Source organism: Pelobates fuscus, chromosome 1, assembly GCF_036172605.1.
Source record: "Pelobates fuscus isolate aPelFus1 chromosome 1, aPelFus1.pri, whole genome shotgun sequence".
NCBI lineage: Eukaryota > Metazoa > Chordata > Amphibia > Anura > Pelobatidae > Pelobates > Pelobates fuscus.
Genome location: NC_086317.1, coordinates 194,845,858 through 194,861,338, shown reverse-complemented (window position 1 = coordinate 194,861,338; position 15,481 = coordinate 194,845,858). Strand labels below are relative to the sequence as shown.

The window sequence follows — 15,481 nt, the reverse complement described above, 5'->3', positions numbered from 1 at the left end:
GGTGCTGTGTTTGAGGGGTGCTGTGTGTGGTGTGTGTGTGTGGGTGCTGTGTGTGAGGGTTCTGTTTATGATGTGTGTGAGGGTGCTGTGTGTGATGTGTATGAGGGTGCTGCGTGTGATGTGTGGGAGGGTTCTGTTTATGATGTGTGCAAGGGTGCTGTGTGGGATGTGTGTGAGGGTGCTGTGGGTGAGTGTGCTGTGTGTGATGTGTGTAAGGGTGCTGTGTGTGAGGGTGCTCTGTGTGCTGTGTGTGTGATTTGTGTGTGAGGGTGCTGTGTGTGATTTGTGTGTGGGTGCTGTGTGTGAGGGTGCTGTGTGTGATGTGTGTGAGAGTGGTGTGTGTGATTTGTGTGTGTGAGGGTGATGTGTGTGAGGGTGCTGTATGTGAGGGTGCTGTGTGTAATGTGTGTGATAGTGCTGTGTGTGATTTGTTGAGGGTGCTGTGTGTGATTTGTGTGAGGGTGCTGTGTGTGATTTGTGTGTGTGGGTGATGTGTGTAAGGGTGCTGTGTGGGTGATGTGTGTGAGGGTGCTGTGTGTGATTTGTGTGTGTGGTTGATGTGTGTGAGGGTGCTGTGTGTGATGTGTGTGAGGGTACTGTGTGTGACGTATGTGAGAGTGCTGGGTGATGTGTGTGAGATTGCTGTGTGTGATTTGTGTGAGGGTGCTGTGTGTGATGTGTGTGAGAGTGCTGTGTGTGATTTGTGTGAGGGTGATGTGTGTGATGTGTGTGAGAGTGCTGAGTGTGATGTGTGTAAGGGTGCTGTGGGTGAATGTTAGAAGGGACTGTGTGTTGGGGGGGGGGAGGGTAAAAAAAAAAAAAAAATAACCAGGCATTATATCCCCCCCCCCCTCCCTTCTTACCTTTAGAAAAACATAAGAACACTATATTTTATTTTATGTTCCCTTTTAGATTTATTCAGGGATACGGCTGAATAAATCTAAAAGGGAACATAAAATAAAATATAGTGTTATACAGTTAGCACAATAGGTTGTGTGCCAAACATGAATGCACTCACTAGATAGCGGTAGATAAAGCGCTCATAGGGTGCCTCCCCCGAAGTTGTGGGGGGCCAAGGATCCCACTCTTCACTTCCAGATAATCGATCTGACACAGGACTTCAGTAGATGAGTGTAAAAAAACAACAAATGTATTGATAAAAAAATTTGAGCAGTCACCATAAGCATAGGATAAAAAGAAGCAGAAACAGGTCCTATGCGTTTTGTTCCAAAGGAACTTCCTCAGGGACCGCAATAATTAAAAACACATTACAATGTAAATAACATGTAAACTAACATATCCTCACAAACCCCCTCTGAAAGTCCCTTTAAATAGGGCTAGTCCCTAAGTCTATTGGTGGAGCCATGGGTGTTTGGAACGAAACGCGTAGGACCTGCTGCTACTTCTTTTTATCCTATGCTTATAGTGACTGCTAAAAATTTTTATCATTACATTTGTTGTTTTTTTACCCTCATCCTACTGAAGTCCTGTGTAGTTGTTCTTTGTTTTTTCTAAAGGTAAGAAGGGAGAGGGGGATATAATGCCTGCTTATTTTTTTTACCCCTCCCACCCCCCAAACACACAATTCCTTCTAACATTCACCCACAGCACCCTCACACAGATCACACTCAGCTATCTTGGGAGGCTGTTTTGTAATTTCAAGCTAAGTATTATTATATATACTTTATTTCACTACACTTATTTTCACTGTGGTGTTATTACGGAAAATGTATTCATACTTACCATATTTTTCTTTTCCTGGCTATTATTAATGGCAGCATTTAACATATGAGTTTAGCTCCTCCCTCTAACCCTCAGGACAGGAAACACAAACAATTAAACAATTAAGCATACCTTCCCCTGGTATAATAGAAACCTCATCAGCCATCACACCTCAGTCAAGTAACAAGACGAATATGCAAAAGAGGGTGGGAAAACCAAATGCTGCCATGAATAATAGCCAGGAAAAGAAAATTACGGTAAGTATGAATACATTTTCCGTATTCCTGGCTAATCATGGCAGCATTTAACATATGGGATTCCCCAAGCAATAATGACACAGGGAGGGAAATACATGCTACAAAAATAGTTTAATAAATAAATCAGCTCTGAGGATTAAAGGAGTTCAGGACAGACAGGCCAAACTCCAAATCTGAGCGAGAAACCACATCCACTTTGTAGTGTTTCACAAAGGTCTTTAGAGCTGACCAATTTGCAGCCTTACAGATGCTCTCTGCATGAACACCTGACTCTGCAGCCCATGAGGTAGCAATGGATCTTGTGGAATGAGCTCTGATGCCTTTGGGAACAGGAACATTCCTTGCTTTAAAGGCCTTTGAAATCGCAGATACTGTCCAGGAACGAAGAGTGGAGACAGAAGTGGTTTCCTCTTTATGAGAACCTCAAGGTATAATAAACAATTGAGAGGATTTCCTCCAAGCAGCTGAGCGTTCTATATACATCAACAAACATCTCCGAAGATCCAGCATGTGACACCTTGACTCCTCAGGAGTAGAAGGATGCTGAAAATAGGCAGGCATGACAATCTCCTGATTGAGATGGAAAGGTGTAACCACCTTGGGAAGGAATTCAGGTCTCGGGCGGAGAATGACCCTGTCATCGAAGAAGGAAGTGTAAGATTCCTCGGCTGATAAAGCTCTGATGTCAGACATTCTTCTAGCTGAGACTAGAACCAGCAATAATAGGGTCTTTTGAGAAAGGATGTGCATCTGAATTTCACGAATAGGTTCGAAGGGAGGATCTGTGAGAGCCTGAAGCACCAGAGGCAAATTCCAAGGAGCCACCAGTTGTCTAATAGGAAGTCTAATACGTAAAACGGCCTTGAAAAAGCGAACCACCATAGGATGAAGTGCCCATCGAATTCCAGAAAGAGCAGAGATAGCTGAGCAGTGCACTTTAAGGGTGTTAAGACTAAGACCCTTCTCCAGGCCAGCTTGTAGGAAACCCAAGACTTGAGAGATCGTAGGAGGACTCATGTTCTGCACGGTTGAATGTAACCATATTGCAAAGGCTTCCCAAATTATGTGGTAGGTAGAAGAAGTGGAGATCTTCCTGGAACATAAAAGGGTAGAGACCACCTGGTCTGATAAGCCCTGTTGCTTTAAGGATTGCCTTTCAGAAGCCATGCATGAAGCCTGAGCTTGTAAGGTTCTGGATGAACCACTGGGCCTTGTGTCAGTAGATCTTCTATGACCAGAATTTCCCAAGGTTCCTCTATCGCCAACTTCTTCAGAAGAGGAAACCAAGGATGGTGTGTGCCATAACCTTTGAAAAGATCCTGATGAGGTCTGTGGAGGATTCCAACAGCCAGTCACTGGCTAGTTTAATCTCCCTTAAGGAGTCCATCATGCGGTGTCTACTCACGCCTCTCTCTATATCCTCCTCCAAATCGAGGATCCATGAACGTAATACTCTGGACAAAGCAGAGATAGAGACTGCAGGATGACATCCCAAACCTGCTGTCATGAAGACCTTAGAAAGAGCTGCGTCTATTCTTTTATCCATGGGTTCTTTGAGAGAAGCATTACTATGAATAGGCAGAGTTGATCTTCTTGCCACTTTAATAATTGGAGCATCAATCTTTGGGACTGTCGTCCACATTCTTGAATCCTCCTCCTTAATAGGGTACAATTTTGACAATCTGCCCTGACTTGTAATCCTTTTCCCAGGAGTATTCCATTCTGAGCGTATCAGCTCCTTAATGGATCTGTGTACTGGAAAGGAAGGTCTCCTCTTGTTGAGGTCCCCAAAATGCCTATCAGAAGTTGAAACTTCTCTGACTTCTTCTGACAAATCCAAAGTTTTTCTGACTGCCATGATCAGATGTTCCATGGACTTAGCATCTAACAAGCACGGTTGCTCCATGAGCTCTTCCTCATTAGAAGAGATAGGCTCTAATTCTAATGAACCCACAGTGTGTCTGAAGTCTTCTTCAGATAAGTCGGATTCTCGGCCAAAGCTCTCACTTCTGGTTCTTTTACCTCTATTGGATTCTGAAATCACTTCCGCCACAGCTTGCTTTATCCAAAAGGCTATATTCTGAGCTGAGGATGTAGAGGCTTGAGGTGACCTGCGAAGTTCCGACTCTCCTGCGACCATGGATAAGCACTTGCGGCATAGCCTGCAGTTATCCAAAGGCTTTGCGCCACATCCAGGGCAGGCCGCCGGTTTATCCCTCTTAGATGGAGATCTAAGGCCAGACCGGTCTTGAGGGCTGTAAAAACACAGAAGTCTTTATGAGAACTGTACCCTCCATGCACTCTTTTTAATCATAAGAAATGGTAAAAAATTCTAATGCTCACCTATGACCTATTGCAGATCTTGCTGACTTTGCAGAAGGAGATGTTGGATCCATCCTCTAAGAAGGGCTATATAACAAAAGGTTATCCCCATATGTTAAATGTTGAGCAGCCTTATGTATAATACATTAAAGCACTGCAGAGAATGAATGAGGCACTTAGAGAGCAATGTATGACCAAAGGAACTGAAAACACTAGATAATTTGCAGAAAAAGCACCATTTTCAATTTTCCCGCTCTGTGCCTTTAAGGAGGCGCGCATGCGCCGATTGGCCGCAAGTCCGCGGCTCCGCCATCTTGGATGAGGGCAAATATGCTGAAAATCTGGCCGTGGCCATTGCACATGCACGGGCGTCTTACTGTACGGATGATCGTCTGATCGAGGTCTGGATTCTTCATCCTGGCGAACACAGGCTCCAGATGCCAGGGAGACTACCCACCATGGCTCCCAGGGGTTCCTAACTTGTGCAGAGAAAGGGCTACATGTGCCTGGGCTTCCTGTGGAGGGAGGCTGACCTCCATAGGGTGAAGATCATAGAAGCATGATCAGGTGAGCATAAAGAAAAAGTTTTAACCCTAGAAATTCAGGGAGAGAAAAAAATGTACACTTGTCCTAGGGCTATGAAGACAGGAAAAAAGACAGAGGTGTGATGGCTAATGGAGTTCCTATTATACCAGGGGAGGGTATGCTTAATTGTTTAATTGTTTATGTTTCTGTCACGGTAATCTACCCCAACACGCAGGAATAGTACAGATAGTCAGGAGACAAGAAACCAGGGTTCGTCTTACCGGACCTTAGAATGGCCGGACTTGACGAGAAAAAGCAAGACAGAGTCTAGAACAAGCCGAGGTCAAGGGAACAGAGAGACAGCGTAACGTAGAACAAGCCGAGGACTGGTACACAGAGGACAAAATAGCGGATAAGCAAGCAAGGATAAAGAGAGAGCGGAGTCAGGAACAAAGCCAAGGTCAAGCACCAAAAAACCAACTGAACGATACAAGCACTAAAGGGAAACTGGACAGAAACCACGATAGGGCAAGGAGCAAGGGAAACAGGTGAGTATAAATACCCTAAGGTTCACTTTGATTGGCCCCTGTCATATCCACGCCCCCAAAATGTGAGTGTATGGGGAATGTGGCCTGACAGGGGCCAATGGGAGACTGATTCTAATTTAGTCTCCCACTGTCCCTTTAAGAGCGCGCCCGAGACGCGCGGCGCGCTCTTAGTGTCGGGCGGGACACGTGACCGCTTCTCGCGGTCACTGCCCGCCTGACTGATCATCTCGTTGGCTGAGCCGCGCGCGGCTCGTGCAGGAGCAGGACCGCGCGCGGCGAGAAGAGAGGACCCCGGCCGGCCCCTGGAGAGGGTAAGTACCGCTACAGTACCCCCCCCTGAAGACACGCCCACCGGGCGGGGAGGAGCAGGCCTGGCAGGAAAACGAGCGTGGAAAGAACGCACAAGGCGAGGAGCGTGAACAGCGTCAGCGGAAATCCAACTGCGTTCCTCAGGCCCATAGCCCTTCCAATGTACCAGATATTGGAGGCGACCCCGAAGCAAACGAGAGTCAATTACAGCCGCCACTTCAAACTCCTCATGGCCCTCCACAGAAACCGGAGGAGGAGGAGGGACATGCCGAGTATAACGGTTGCACAGGAGGGGTTTTAACAAGGAGGTATGAAACACGTTAGGAATGCGTAAATTTTTTGGAAGATCCAATGCATACGAGACAGGATTAACCACATGCAAGATACGAAAAGGACCAATAAAACGAGGGGCCAACTTCATAGAAGGCACACGAAGACGAATATTGCGAGTAGAAAGCCAAACCCGGTCTCCCACAGCATAGGATGGAGCCGCCCTGCGATGCTTGTCTGCCTGAACCTTCTGACGAGCAGCTGAGGCCACCAAAGAACACTGAACCTGCTCCCAAGTATTACGTAGACTAGCCAAATGTTCGTCCAGAGCTGGCATGCCCTGTAAGGAGAATGCAGCTGGAAGAACCACGGGATGCCGGCCATAAACAACGTAAAAAGGGCTGTTAGCGGAGGATTCATGAGCAGCATTATTACGAGCAAACTCAGCCCAAGGAAGAAGGTCAGCCCAATTGTTCTGATGGTGGGACACAAAACAACGAAGATACTGCTCTAGAGATTGGTTGGCACGTTCAGCAGCTCCATTAGACTGGGGGTGGTAGGCTGAGGAAAACGAGAGGGAGATACCCATCTCTGTACAAAACGATCTCCAGAATCTGGAGATAAACTGGCTACCCCTATCGGACACGATCGAAGTGGGAATACCATGCAACCGAAACACCTCCCTGGCAAAGATAGAGGCAAGTTCCCTGGATGATGGTAATTTGACAAGAGACACAAAATGAGCCATCTTAGAAAAACGATCCACAATCATTAGGATGACAGTTTTACCATTAGAGGGAGGCAATTCAACAATGAAATCCATGGATATATTGGACCACGGTCTCTCGGGTATGGGCAACGGATGTAACAACCCACAAGGAACTCTGTGGGAGGACTTCATACTGGCACAAGTGCTACAGGCATTAACGTAATCGGTGACGTCCTTGCGCAAGGAAGCCCACCAGAAATATCTAGAAACTGCTGAGAATGTCTTAGAAATACCAGGGTGTCCAGCAGTTCTAGTGTCATGATATAATGACAAGATGTCTCGTCTCTCCGGTATATCAACGAATAGCTTATCAGCAGGCCTCTCCCCAGGAGCCAAGTGTTGTTTAGCCTGAATAGCTTGTAAGAGAGAAGACGAAATGGAAAGAACAGTAGTCGCTATTATTCTGTCAGGCGGAATGACAGGGGTAACATCGACCTCGAGTTTGTCAGTAGTCTCGAATTGTCTGGACAGAGCGTCAGCTTTAGTATTACGGTCACCCGGTCTGTAAGTGATTATGTAATTAAAACGAGACAAAAACAGAGACCACCTGGCCTGCCTGGAAGACAATCTTTTTGCTTCACTAAGGTAAGAGAGGTTTTTGTGATCCGTTAAAATGAGGATGGGATCCCTAGTACCCTCTAGCAGATGTCTCCATTCCTTGAGCGCCAAAATGATAGCAAGGAGTTCACGATTGCCTACATCATAATTCCTCTCTGCTTTGGACATCTGTCTGGAAAAGAAGCCACAAGGGTGTAACGGCTTTTCAGGTGAATCTCTTTGAGACAAGATAGCACCTACCCCTATCTCAGAAGCATCAACTTCAAGAATAAAGGGCAGTGAAGGGACAGGATGCTGTAAAACAGGAGCAGAGGCAAATGTAGCCTTCAAGAATTCAAAGGCCTCGAGTGCTTCTGGTTTCCAGACATGAGTATTACCATCCTTCTTGGTCATTCTGGTTATAGGCGCAACAATGGCAGAAAACCCTTTAATAAAACGCCTATAATAATTAGAGAACCCCAGAAAACGCTGAATGGCTTTCAACCCCTGGGGTAGAGGCCATTCCATAATGGCAGACAGTTTCTTGGGATCCATACGAAAACCCTTGGCCGAGATTATATAACCCAAGAATTGGACTTCAGATTGATCAAATGAACATTTTTCGAGTTTGCAATAGAGACCGTTAACCAGAAGAGTTCTCAACACTAATTTAACATGCATGTGATGAGTCTGTAAATCAGTAGAATAAATCAATATGTCGTCCAAGTATACTATAACGAATGTATGTATAAATTGACGTAGGACATCATTAATAAATTCCTGAAAAACTGCTGGGGCGTTACAAAGACCAAAGGGCATCACAGTGTACTCGTAGTGGCCACTCCTGGTATTGAAAGCGGTCTTCCACTCGTGATCCTTTTTGATACGTATGAGATTGTAAGCACCCCTAAGGTCCAATTTAGTAAAAACTGTGGCCTGTTTAAGCCTATCAAATAGTTCTGTGATCAAAGGTATGGGGTACGCATTTTTGACGGTGATTTTATTTAGGCCCCTATAGTCAATACAAGGCCTTAATTCGCCATCTTTCTTAGATACAAAGAAGAAACCCGCCCCTGCCGGGGAAGAGGATCTTCTTATAAATCCCTTCTCTAGAGATTCCTTAATATATTCCTCCATAACCAGATTCTCTTGAGGAGATAAAGGATACATTCTCCCTTTGGGAGGCATTGCACCAGGTAACAAATTAATTGCACAATCGTAAGGCCTGTGAGGTGGCAATCTTTCAGCCTCCCTTTTATCAAAAACAGATTTAAGAGACAGGTACTGAGAGGGTATGACCGTAGGCACGGGAGGAATATTAGTAGAATTCAAAGGGGTGACTTTAACAATACAAGACTCTTGGCAAGAATCACTCCAAGAAACTATTTGTCCTGACTCCCAATCAATGGTGGGATTATGAGTACGTAACCAAGGATACCCTAACACGAGGTGAGAGGAAGGAGAAGTAATGATCTGAAACCGAATGGTCTCAGAGTGTAACACCCCTGTAGACATATGTAGTGGAACAGTTTCATGTGTGATAACTGGAGAGCATAATGGTCTACCATCTATGGCCTCAACGGCCAAGGGTGTCTCCTTCTCTCTGGTGGGTATGTTATTCTCCTTGACAAAACTGGAATCAATAAAGTTTTCGGCCTCTCCGGAATCAACCAGGGCTAGTATATTCCCTGCTATGCAGTTATTATCAAGGTGCAGGGAAACAGGAAGAAGTAGTTTATTAAGAGGCAAATGTGAGGACTGTGATGTCACACCCAAGGCCAGTCCTCTATAAGGTCTTAGGTGCGATAGTTTCCCGGACGCACGGGACAGTCTTGTCTCATATGACCCCTCCTACCACAATAAAGACAAAGTCCCTCCTTTCTCCTATAAAGCTTTTCAGCGTCAGTAAGTTTGGCAACCCCTAACTGCATAGGTTCCTCCTCAGAACCCTTAGATCCCTCGGGAGTCTCAGCTCTAGGGGAGTTAAAGGGAACAAAATGTCTATTTCTGGACCTGGTATATAACCTGTCACGGATCCTGTTATCTATATCGATAAGATAGTCAATCAGGTCCTCCAGGGGTACAGGGAGGTCCTTAGCTGCTACCTCATCCAACATAGTATCAGACAGGCCTTCCATAAACGCGGTAGTAAGCCCATTATTAGTCCAATCTACCTGTGAGGCAAGGGTCCGGAACTGAATAGCATAATCGGCTACAGATTTAGATCCTTGCTTTATTCTCATTAATGCCCTGGCGGCATTTTTTGACCTTTTAGTCGTGTCAAATGTTCTACGGAACGCTGTGAGGAAGCTATTGAAGTCGTGTACCATAGGCCCATTAGCCTCCCAAATAGGATTTGCCCATTCTAGTGCCTTATCCGTAAGCTGGTGCATAAGAAAACCCACCTTAGATCTATCAGTGGGAAATGAACGTGGGTACATTTCAAAGTGGAATTCCACTTGATTAAGGAATCCCCTACATGTCTTAGCGTCCCCTCCATACCTAGGTGGCGGGGTTAGATGCGCAGAAGCATTAGGCATATTAGCTGTGTCCGGTATAGGGTTTACAGGAGGCGTAGGTACAGGTACCGGAGCTGATCTGGATAACAGTGTCTGGATGGCTTGAGCCATTTGATCCATACGGTGATCCTGTTCTGCGAATCTAGCCTCATGAGTGGCCATCTGTTGACCTAAACCTGCGGGGTCCATGGCCCTATCGTAATGTCACGGTAATCTACCCCAACACGCAGGAATAGTACAGATAGTCAGGAGACAAGAAACCAGGGTTCGTCTTACCGGACCTTAGAATGGCCGGACTTGACGAGAAAAAGCAAGACAGAGTCTAGAACAAGCCGAGGTCAAGGGAACAGAGAGACAGCGTAACGTAGAACAAGCCGAGGACTGGTACACAGAGGACAAAATAGCGGATAAGCAAGCAAGGATAAAGAGAGAGCGGAGTCAGGAACAAAGCCAAGGTCAAGCACCAAAAAACCAACTGAACGATACAAGCACTAAAGGGAAACTGGACAGAAACCACGATAGGGCAAGGAGCAAGGGAAACAGGTGAGTATAAATACCCTAAGGTTCACTTTGATTGGCCCCTGTCATATCCACGCCCCCAAAATGTGAGTGTATGGGGAATGTGGCCTGACAGGGGCCAATGGGAGACTGATTCTAATTTAGTCTCCCACTGTCCCTTTAAGAGCGCGCCCGAGACGCGCGGCGCGCTCTTAGTGTCGGGCGGGACACGTGACCGCTTCTCGCGGTCACTGCCCGCCTGACTGATCATCTCGTTGGCTGAGCCGCGCGCGGCTCGTGCAGGAGCAGGACCGCGCGCAGCGAGAAGAGAGGACCCCGGCCGGCCCCTGGAGAGGGTAAGTACCGCTACAGTTTCCTGTCCTGAGGGTTAGAGGGAGGAGCTAAACCCATATGTTAAATGCTGCCATGATTAGCCAGGAAATTGGTTTTGTTTTGCTATTGTTTTCACCCTTCTTACCTTTAGCCTGGGAGGGGGGCACTGGCACAGTGGTACCTGGGAGGGGGGTGGCGGCACTCTCACACCATCCCTGGTGGTCCTAGTGGTGAGTGAACTCTAGCCTGCGGGCTAGAGTTCACTCTCGCGAGATGGGGGGCATTGCCATGGCAACGCTCCGGATCTCGCGAGAGGAGCCCGGCAGAGCTGCAAGATAGAGCTCTGCTGGGTCCTCTTCTACCTCCCCAGCCGCATGTCCATTCAAGTGGGCCGGTGAGGGAGATCTTTGATCTCCCCACCGGAACATCATGGAAAACAGCAGGGCCGGCGCTCAGATAGTGCCGGCCCTGCATAGACTGGCAGGGGAGATCCTATGATCTCCCCTGCCGGCCTCAGCCCATGGTGTGCCCGATGGCCAGTCTGGGCCTGGCCACACTCCACATGAAGCAGCGGAGTGTTCATTCCCGAGAGTGGGCTGCAATAGAGAGCAGGATTGTGAATTTGCCGTATGAGCAATATTGGCACAGACATGGATATTTAAAAGGAACTTAAAAGGAACTCAAGAGAGAGTGGGGGAATTTAAATACCACATTCTGACTCCTGAGGAAGTTTGCACCATAGTAACAAAATGTGTAGAGCTATTGTGTATCTATTTATTGCATTTATTACCTGTAGCCTGTGGCAGCCGAGAACTGGCATACTAGAGCACCAAATACTCGAGACCTACTACTTGCTATGAGTGCATATGTACATTACAATTGTGAAAATGTTATATGGTTTTGCACACATTTTATATTTATGTAAAATGTCAATGTGAGAATTGGAGCGAAGAATAAGTATGTGGTGAACATAAGTAGGAGATACGTCCTGTTTTTTTCTTTCCTTGTGAGAAAATAGAATTTTAATGAGATTGCATTTCATTTGACATTATTACCATATGTATGCTCTTTTGTCTGTTATGTTATATCTGTACATTTTTTGGTTTTATGTATCTAGTGGTGTACATTTATATATTTTACCGTTCGTTCGATACAATTCTATTGCTTATTTAAAGTAAAATATGTAAAACACAGCAGACTAGATGATCCAGTTTGTAGCTTTTCTTACTAATACATATACATATATATTCCCTTGACCCATGGTCATCTCAGACCATTTGAGATCATTATTCTTCTCACCATATTTGCCAACTGTGTGGCACTTGCTATCTACCTGCCAATGCCTGAAGATGACACCAACTCATCCAATGCTGTTCTGGTACTTATATTGTGTTTACCTGTTTCTTGCATGATCTAATATAAACTAGTTCACCAACTGGGTGGTTGAATAATCATGACATTATTTTACAATGAATGGTTATTTTAGGATTTTCTACTATTAAATTATTAATAGTAGCATTAATATTCTACTATTAAAGTACATCATGTGGGTAATGATATCACCCAACCAAATGGGTAGGAACAAAAATCAGTACTAGTGTAAATGTAATATAAAACAAAGGTTAAACATTAAAATAATCTCGAGTTTACTTCACAGGCTTGTTAACATCTTCACTTTTACACAATTCATGACACAATTGAAATCTAAAGAAATCTATTTGTAATATTGAAAAATATTTTACCTAATAAGTGGCCATAATATTTTATAGTAATACTAATGACAAATAATAGTAATGTGGATAAAAATCTGCATCCAAAAACATGCTTCTAAAATACGATTAGAGATCATGTTAGTAGGCCTATCTTTTAACAAGCAGGCCATTGGAAATTATAAAGGAGTTATTGAAATACTGTACCCTACTATGTTAGAACATTCTGAAGTTAAGAATAAATAATTGTAATTTTGCAATACTAATCTAAGGCAAAAGCTGCATTGGGTCTGGGGGGGACAAGGGGGGGACTAATTGTGATCTAAATCAACATCGATGTATGCACTGTAAATAAATCCAGAGTATGTTAGAATGGTAATAGGAATTATAAATGGAATAAATAACAGGAGCTGTTTTAAAAAAGGAATGGGTAGGATCAATTGCAAGCAGTTACATAGTGATATATCTCTTTTACGAACTGACCCCAGGCCCTTGTCAAGTCTCAAATTTACCTCCTCTTCCTGTATATGGCAATGGAATGAATTAACATGTCACAGGCTGTTAATAGGATAAATATACTACACAGGGCCTGTGACTGAATCACCCACATTAAACGTATCTGCAATAAATAATACCTTCTATTTGTGGTTATAGTTTTCTGTTAGGATCAATTATGTTTTTTCTCTTTTTCTCTCCTGTATTTTATTATATTAACATGCATCTCTTTTTTTCCCTTTAAAGATAAATGGTACATAAATATGTATATTAGTTTTTAGATGAATGATACAATTATACTTTCAGATAGGCAGTGTGCTTTACTAGATAATATATTGTGATCTGGTATATATTTGATATCTTTTCAGGAAAAAATTGAATATATCTTCCTGTTCATCTTCACCATTGAAGCATTTCTAAAGATTGTAGCGTATGGCTTTATTTTGCATACAGATGCATATCTGCGGAATGCCTGGAATATCCTGGACTTCACGATTGTGTCTGTGGGGTGAGGAAACATATATATTAATGGCTTTATATGTATACAGTATATTTATATGTTCATGATCACGGATATGTAATACAAATCTTAAAACATGTATATGCTTATTTATTGACAACTGTGCATCATATTGAAATGCAATAGCTATATTTTTTTCAACCGCAAGCTTAAAATGCTAATGCTATGAATAATGTGCTATAGCATAAACAGAGGGCATTGGGGTCTGTTTGGTAAATTGAAATGTATATTAAGACTAACAGTGTAAGTTGAACTGTTAAAAATGACTACAATTCAAAACGTTATAAAATAACAATAATGAACAATCATCCTACAGCAGACAGTAGGGTGTATAAAACATTACCTAGAACCAAAACAGAAAAAAAACATTTAAGAAATCTAGTGCAACTAAATATAATGAGAGTATCTAGTTTAATACAAATTCTAAACACTTCTCACTGGTATTTTATACAGTGTAGAAAAAACTGTTCAAATCTGGATGGTACATGTACATGTAGTACACTACCTTTCTTGATGTTCTTCAGTGAGTGCTCCATGAAAGATAAAAAAAAGTGAGCAACAATTGGTGTGATATCTTCAATCAAGTAGAGCCCATATATTAAAAAGTATATATGGCTCCCCTTATATTGCATACAGTGCCAATTTAGGGTGACGCTTATCCTCTTCTTACAGTATAAACTAGTGAAGCAGCAACAAAGATTCCACTGTATATGCACGTAGAATAACGCGTATTGCACAAATAGAAAAAAACGTAACATGTAATAATGAAATGCAACGTAGGAACCCGTGTATGATGAGGGATCTGAAAGTAGGTCCGTAAGTAGAGACAAGCCCCCCGGGGTTCCCACAATTGTGACGTTTACATGATACGAAGGTGAAGTGAAGCCTTGAGGAGAAACGTAATCGTAGTGAGTAAGATTTACAGTACCTGAAACTGAAATGCAGGGAACCAGGTAATCTTGTTGGTGGTTGATGCCGTGTAACTTGGTGAAACTGCGGTAATGACACAGGTCTGATTGAAGAAATGTAGAAACAATATACAAGAAATGTACAGTTAAATAAGTAGTACCGAGGTGGTGTAAGTTTGTGTAATTGATGTTCTAATCGTAGTGAGGGATCTCAGACCTGGCCCTTTTTAAGTTTAGAACCCACTTTGGGAGGTGGGGAGGCTGAATGAGGCCGTAGAGGCTGAATGAGGCCTCAAGGGAAAAGAGAACTGGTAAACCTGATACAGTGATACAGGGCACTGGGATATCACTTCTTGAAGACTGTTTGGAGGAACGTAGTAGAACCTAAAAACATATGCAGTCTAAGTGTAAGGAACCGGAATATAAGGTCTTTCAAGGAAAGGAGGTTTTAGAAAAGTGTTAATGGTCTGTAATGACAAAGGACTGTAAGGGCTTAACCTATGAGTGTAGTGACCTTAGATGCGAAGAAGATCAATATATTAGTGAAAGTACAAATGGACAAAGTCCCCGCAGGATTAGATAATAATTCCTGGAGGTGTATTTTATACGTAACTTATAAAAAGAAAGTGGCCGAACTGTGCCTTTAAGAAGATTACCCTGTGAAAAATAGGTGTCCCACAATTATGTGACCATGGACGGGAATTTGTGAAACACATATATTAACCAGTGGTGACTGTAAGAGTCATATAATAAAACATAACAACATATAGGATACAATAATGTGAGTGCTTGGCTTAAGTAAATGGCATAACTAGATATCTTTACAGTAGATTACTAAATTAAATACTGTAGCCCCTTGCATTCGGTTAAACGAGTACTATAAATAGAAAGAACTACTGCATTCGGTAAATGGAACATACGAAAAAGATTTAAACGAAAGCCAATTGAACAATCAGCTGTAGGCTGTAACGTGGAAATTAACGAAAGGTTGCACGAAAAACCGTTTGAACGTGTTCGGCTGTACGAACGTACGAAAGAACAGACGAATGTAGGGTAAGTATGTGCGTACGGTAAATTGATCTAAATGAAAGTGAAAATGAAAGCGTGTGTATTCCGCGTTCGGCTGTTAGCCGCACGAACGCGGAAGTACACGAACAGCGTAATTTCACGAATAGGTTAGTAATGAAGGGAGCCTATCCCCGCGTTTTTAGGCCCGAACGTGGGAAATAGCCGAACACCA

The 15,481-nt window shown here is 43.6% G+C and overlaps 1 protein-coding gene across 1 annotated transcript in view; it reads left to right on the top strand.

Moving 5' to 3' along the window:
* The window catches only part of CACNA1S (calcium voltage-gated channel subunit alpha1 S), a 307,567-nt gene that overhangs the window by 73,571 nt on the left and 218,515 nt on the right, over positions 1-15,481 (top strand). Inside the window, exons 3-4 of the mRNA XM_063453212.1 lie at positions 11,882-11,987; positions 13,182-13,321. Coding sequence (XP_063309282.1) covers positions 11,882-11,987; positions 13,182-13,321 — 246 coding nt within the window. The remainder of the gene's footprint in view (positions 1-11,881; positions 11,988-13,181; positions 13,322-15,481) is intronic.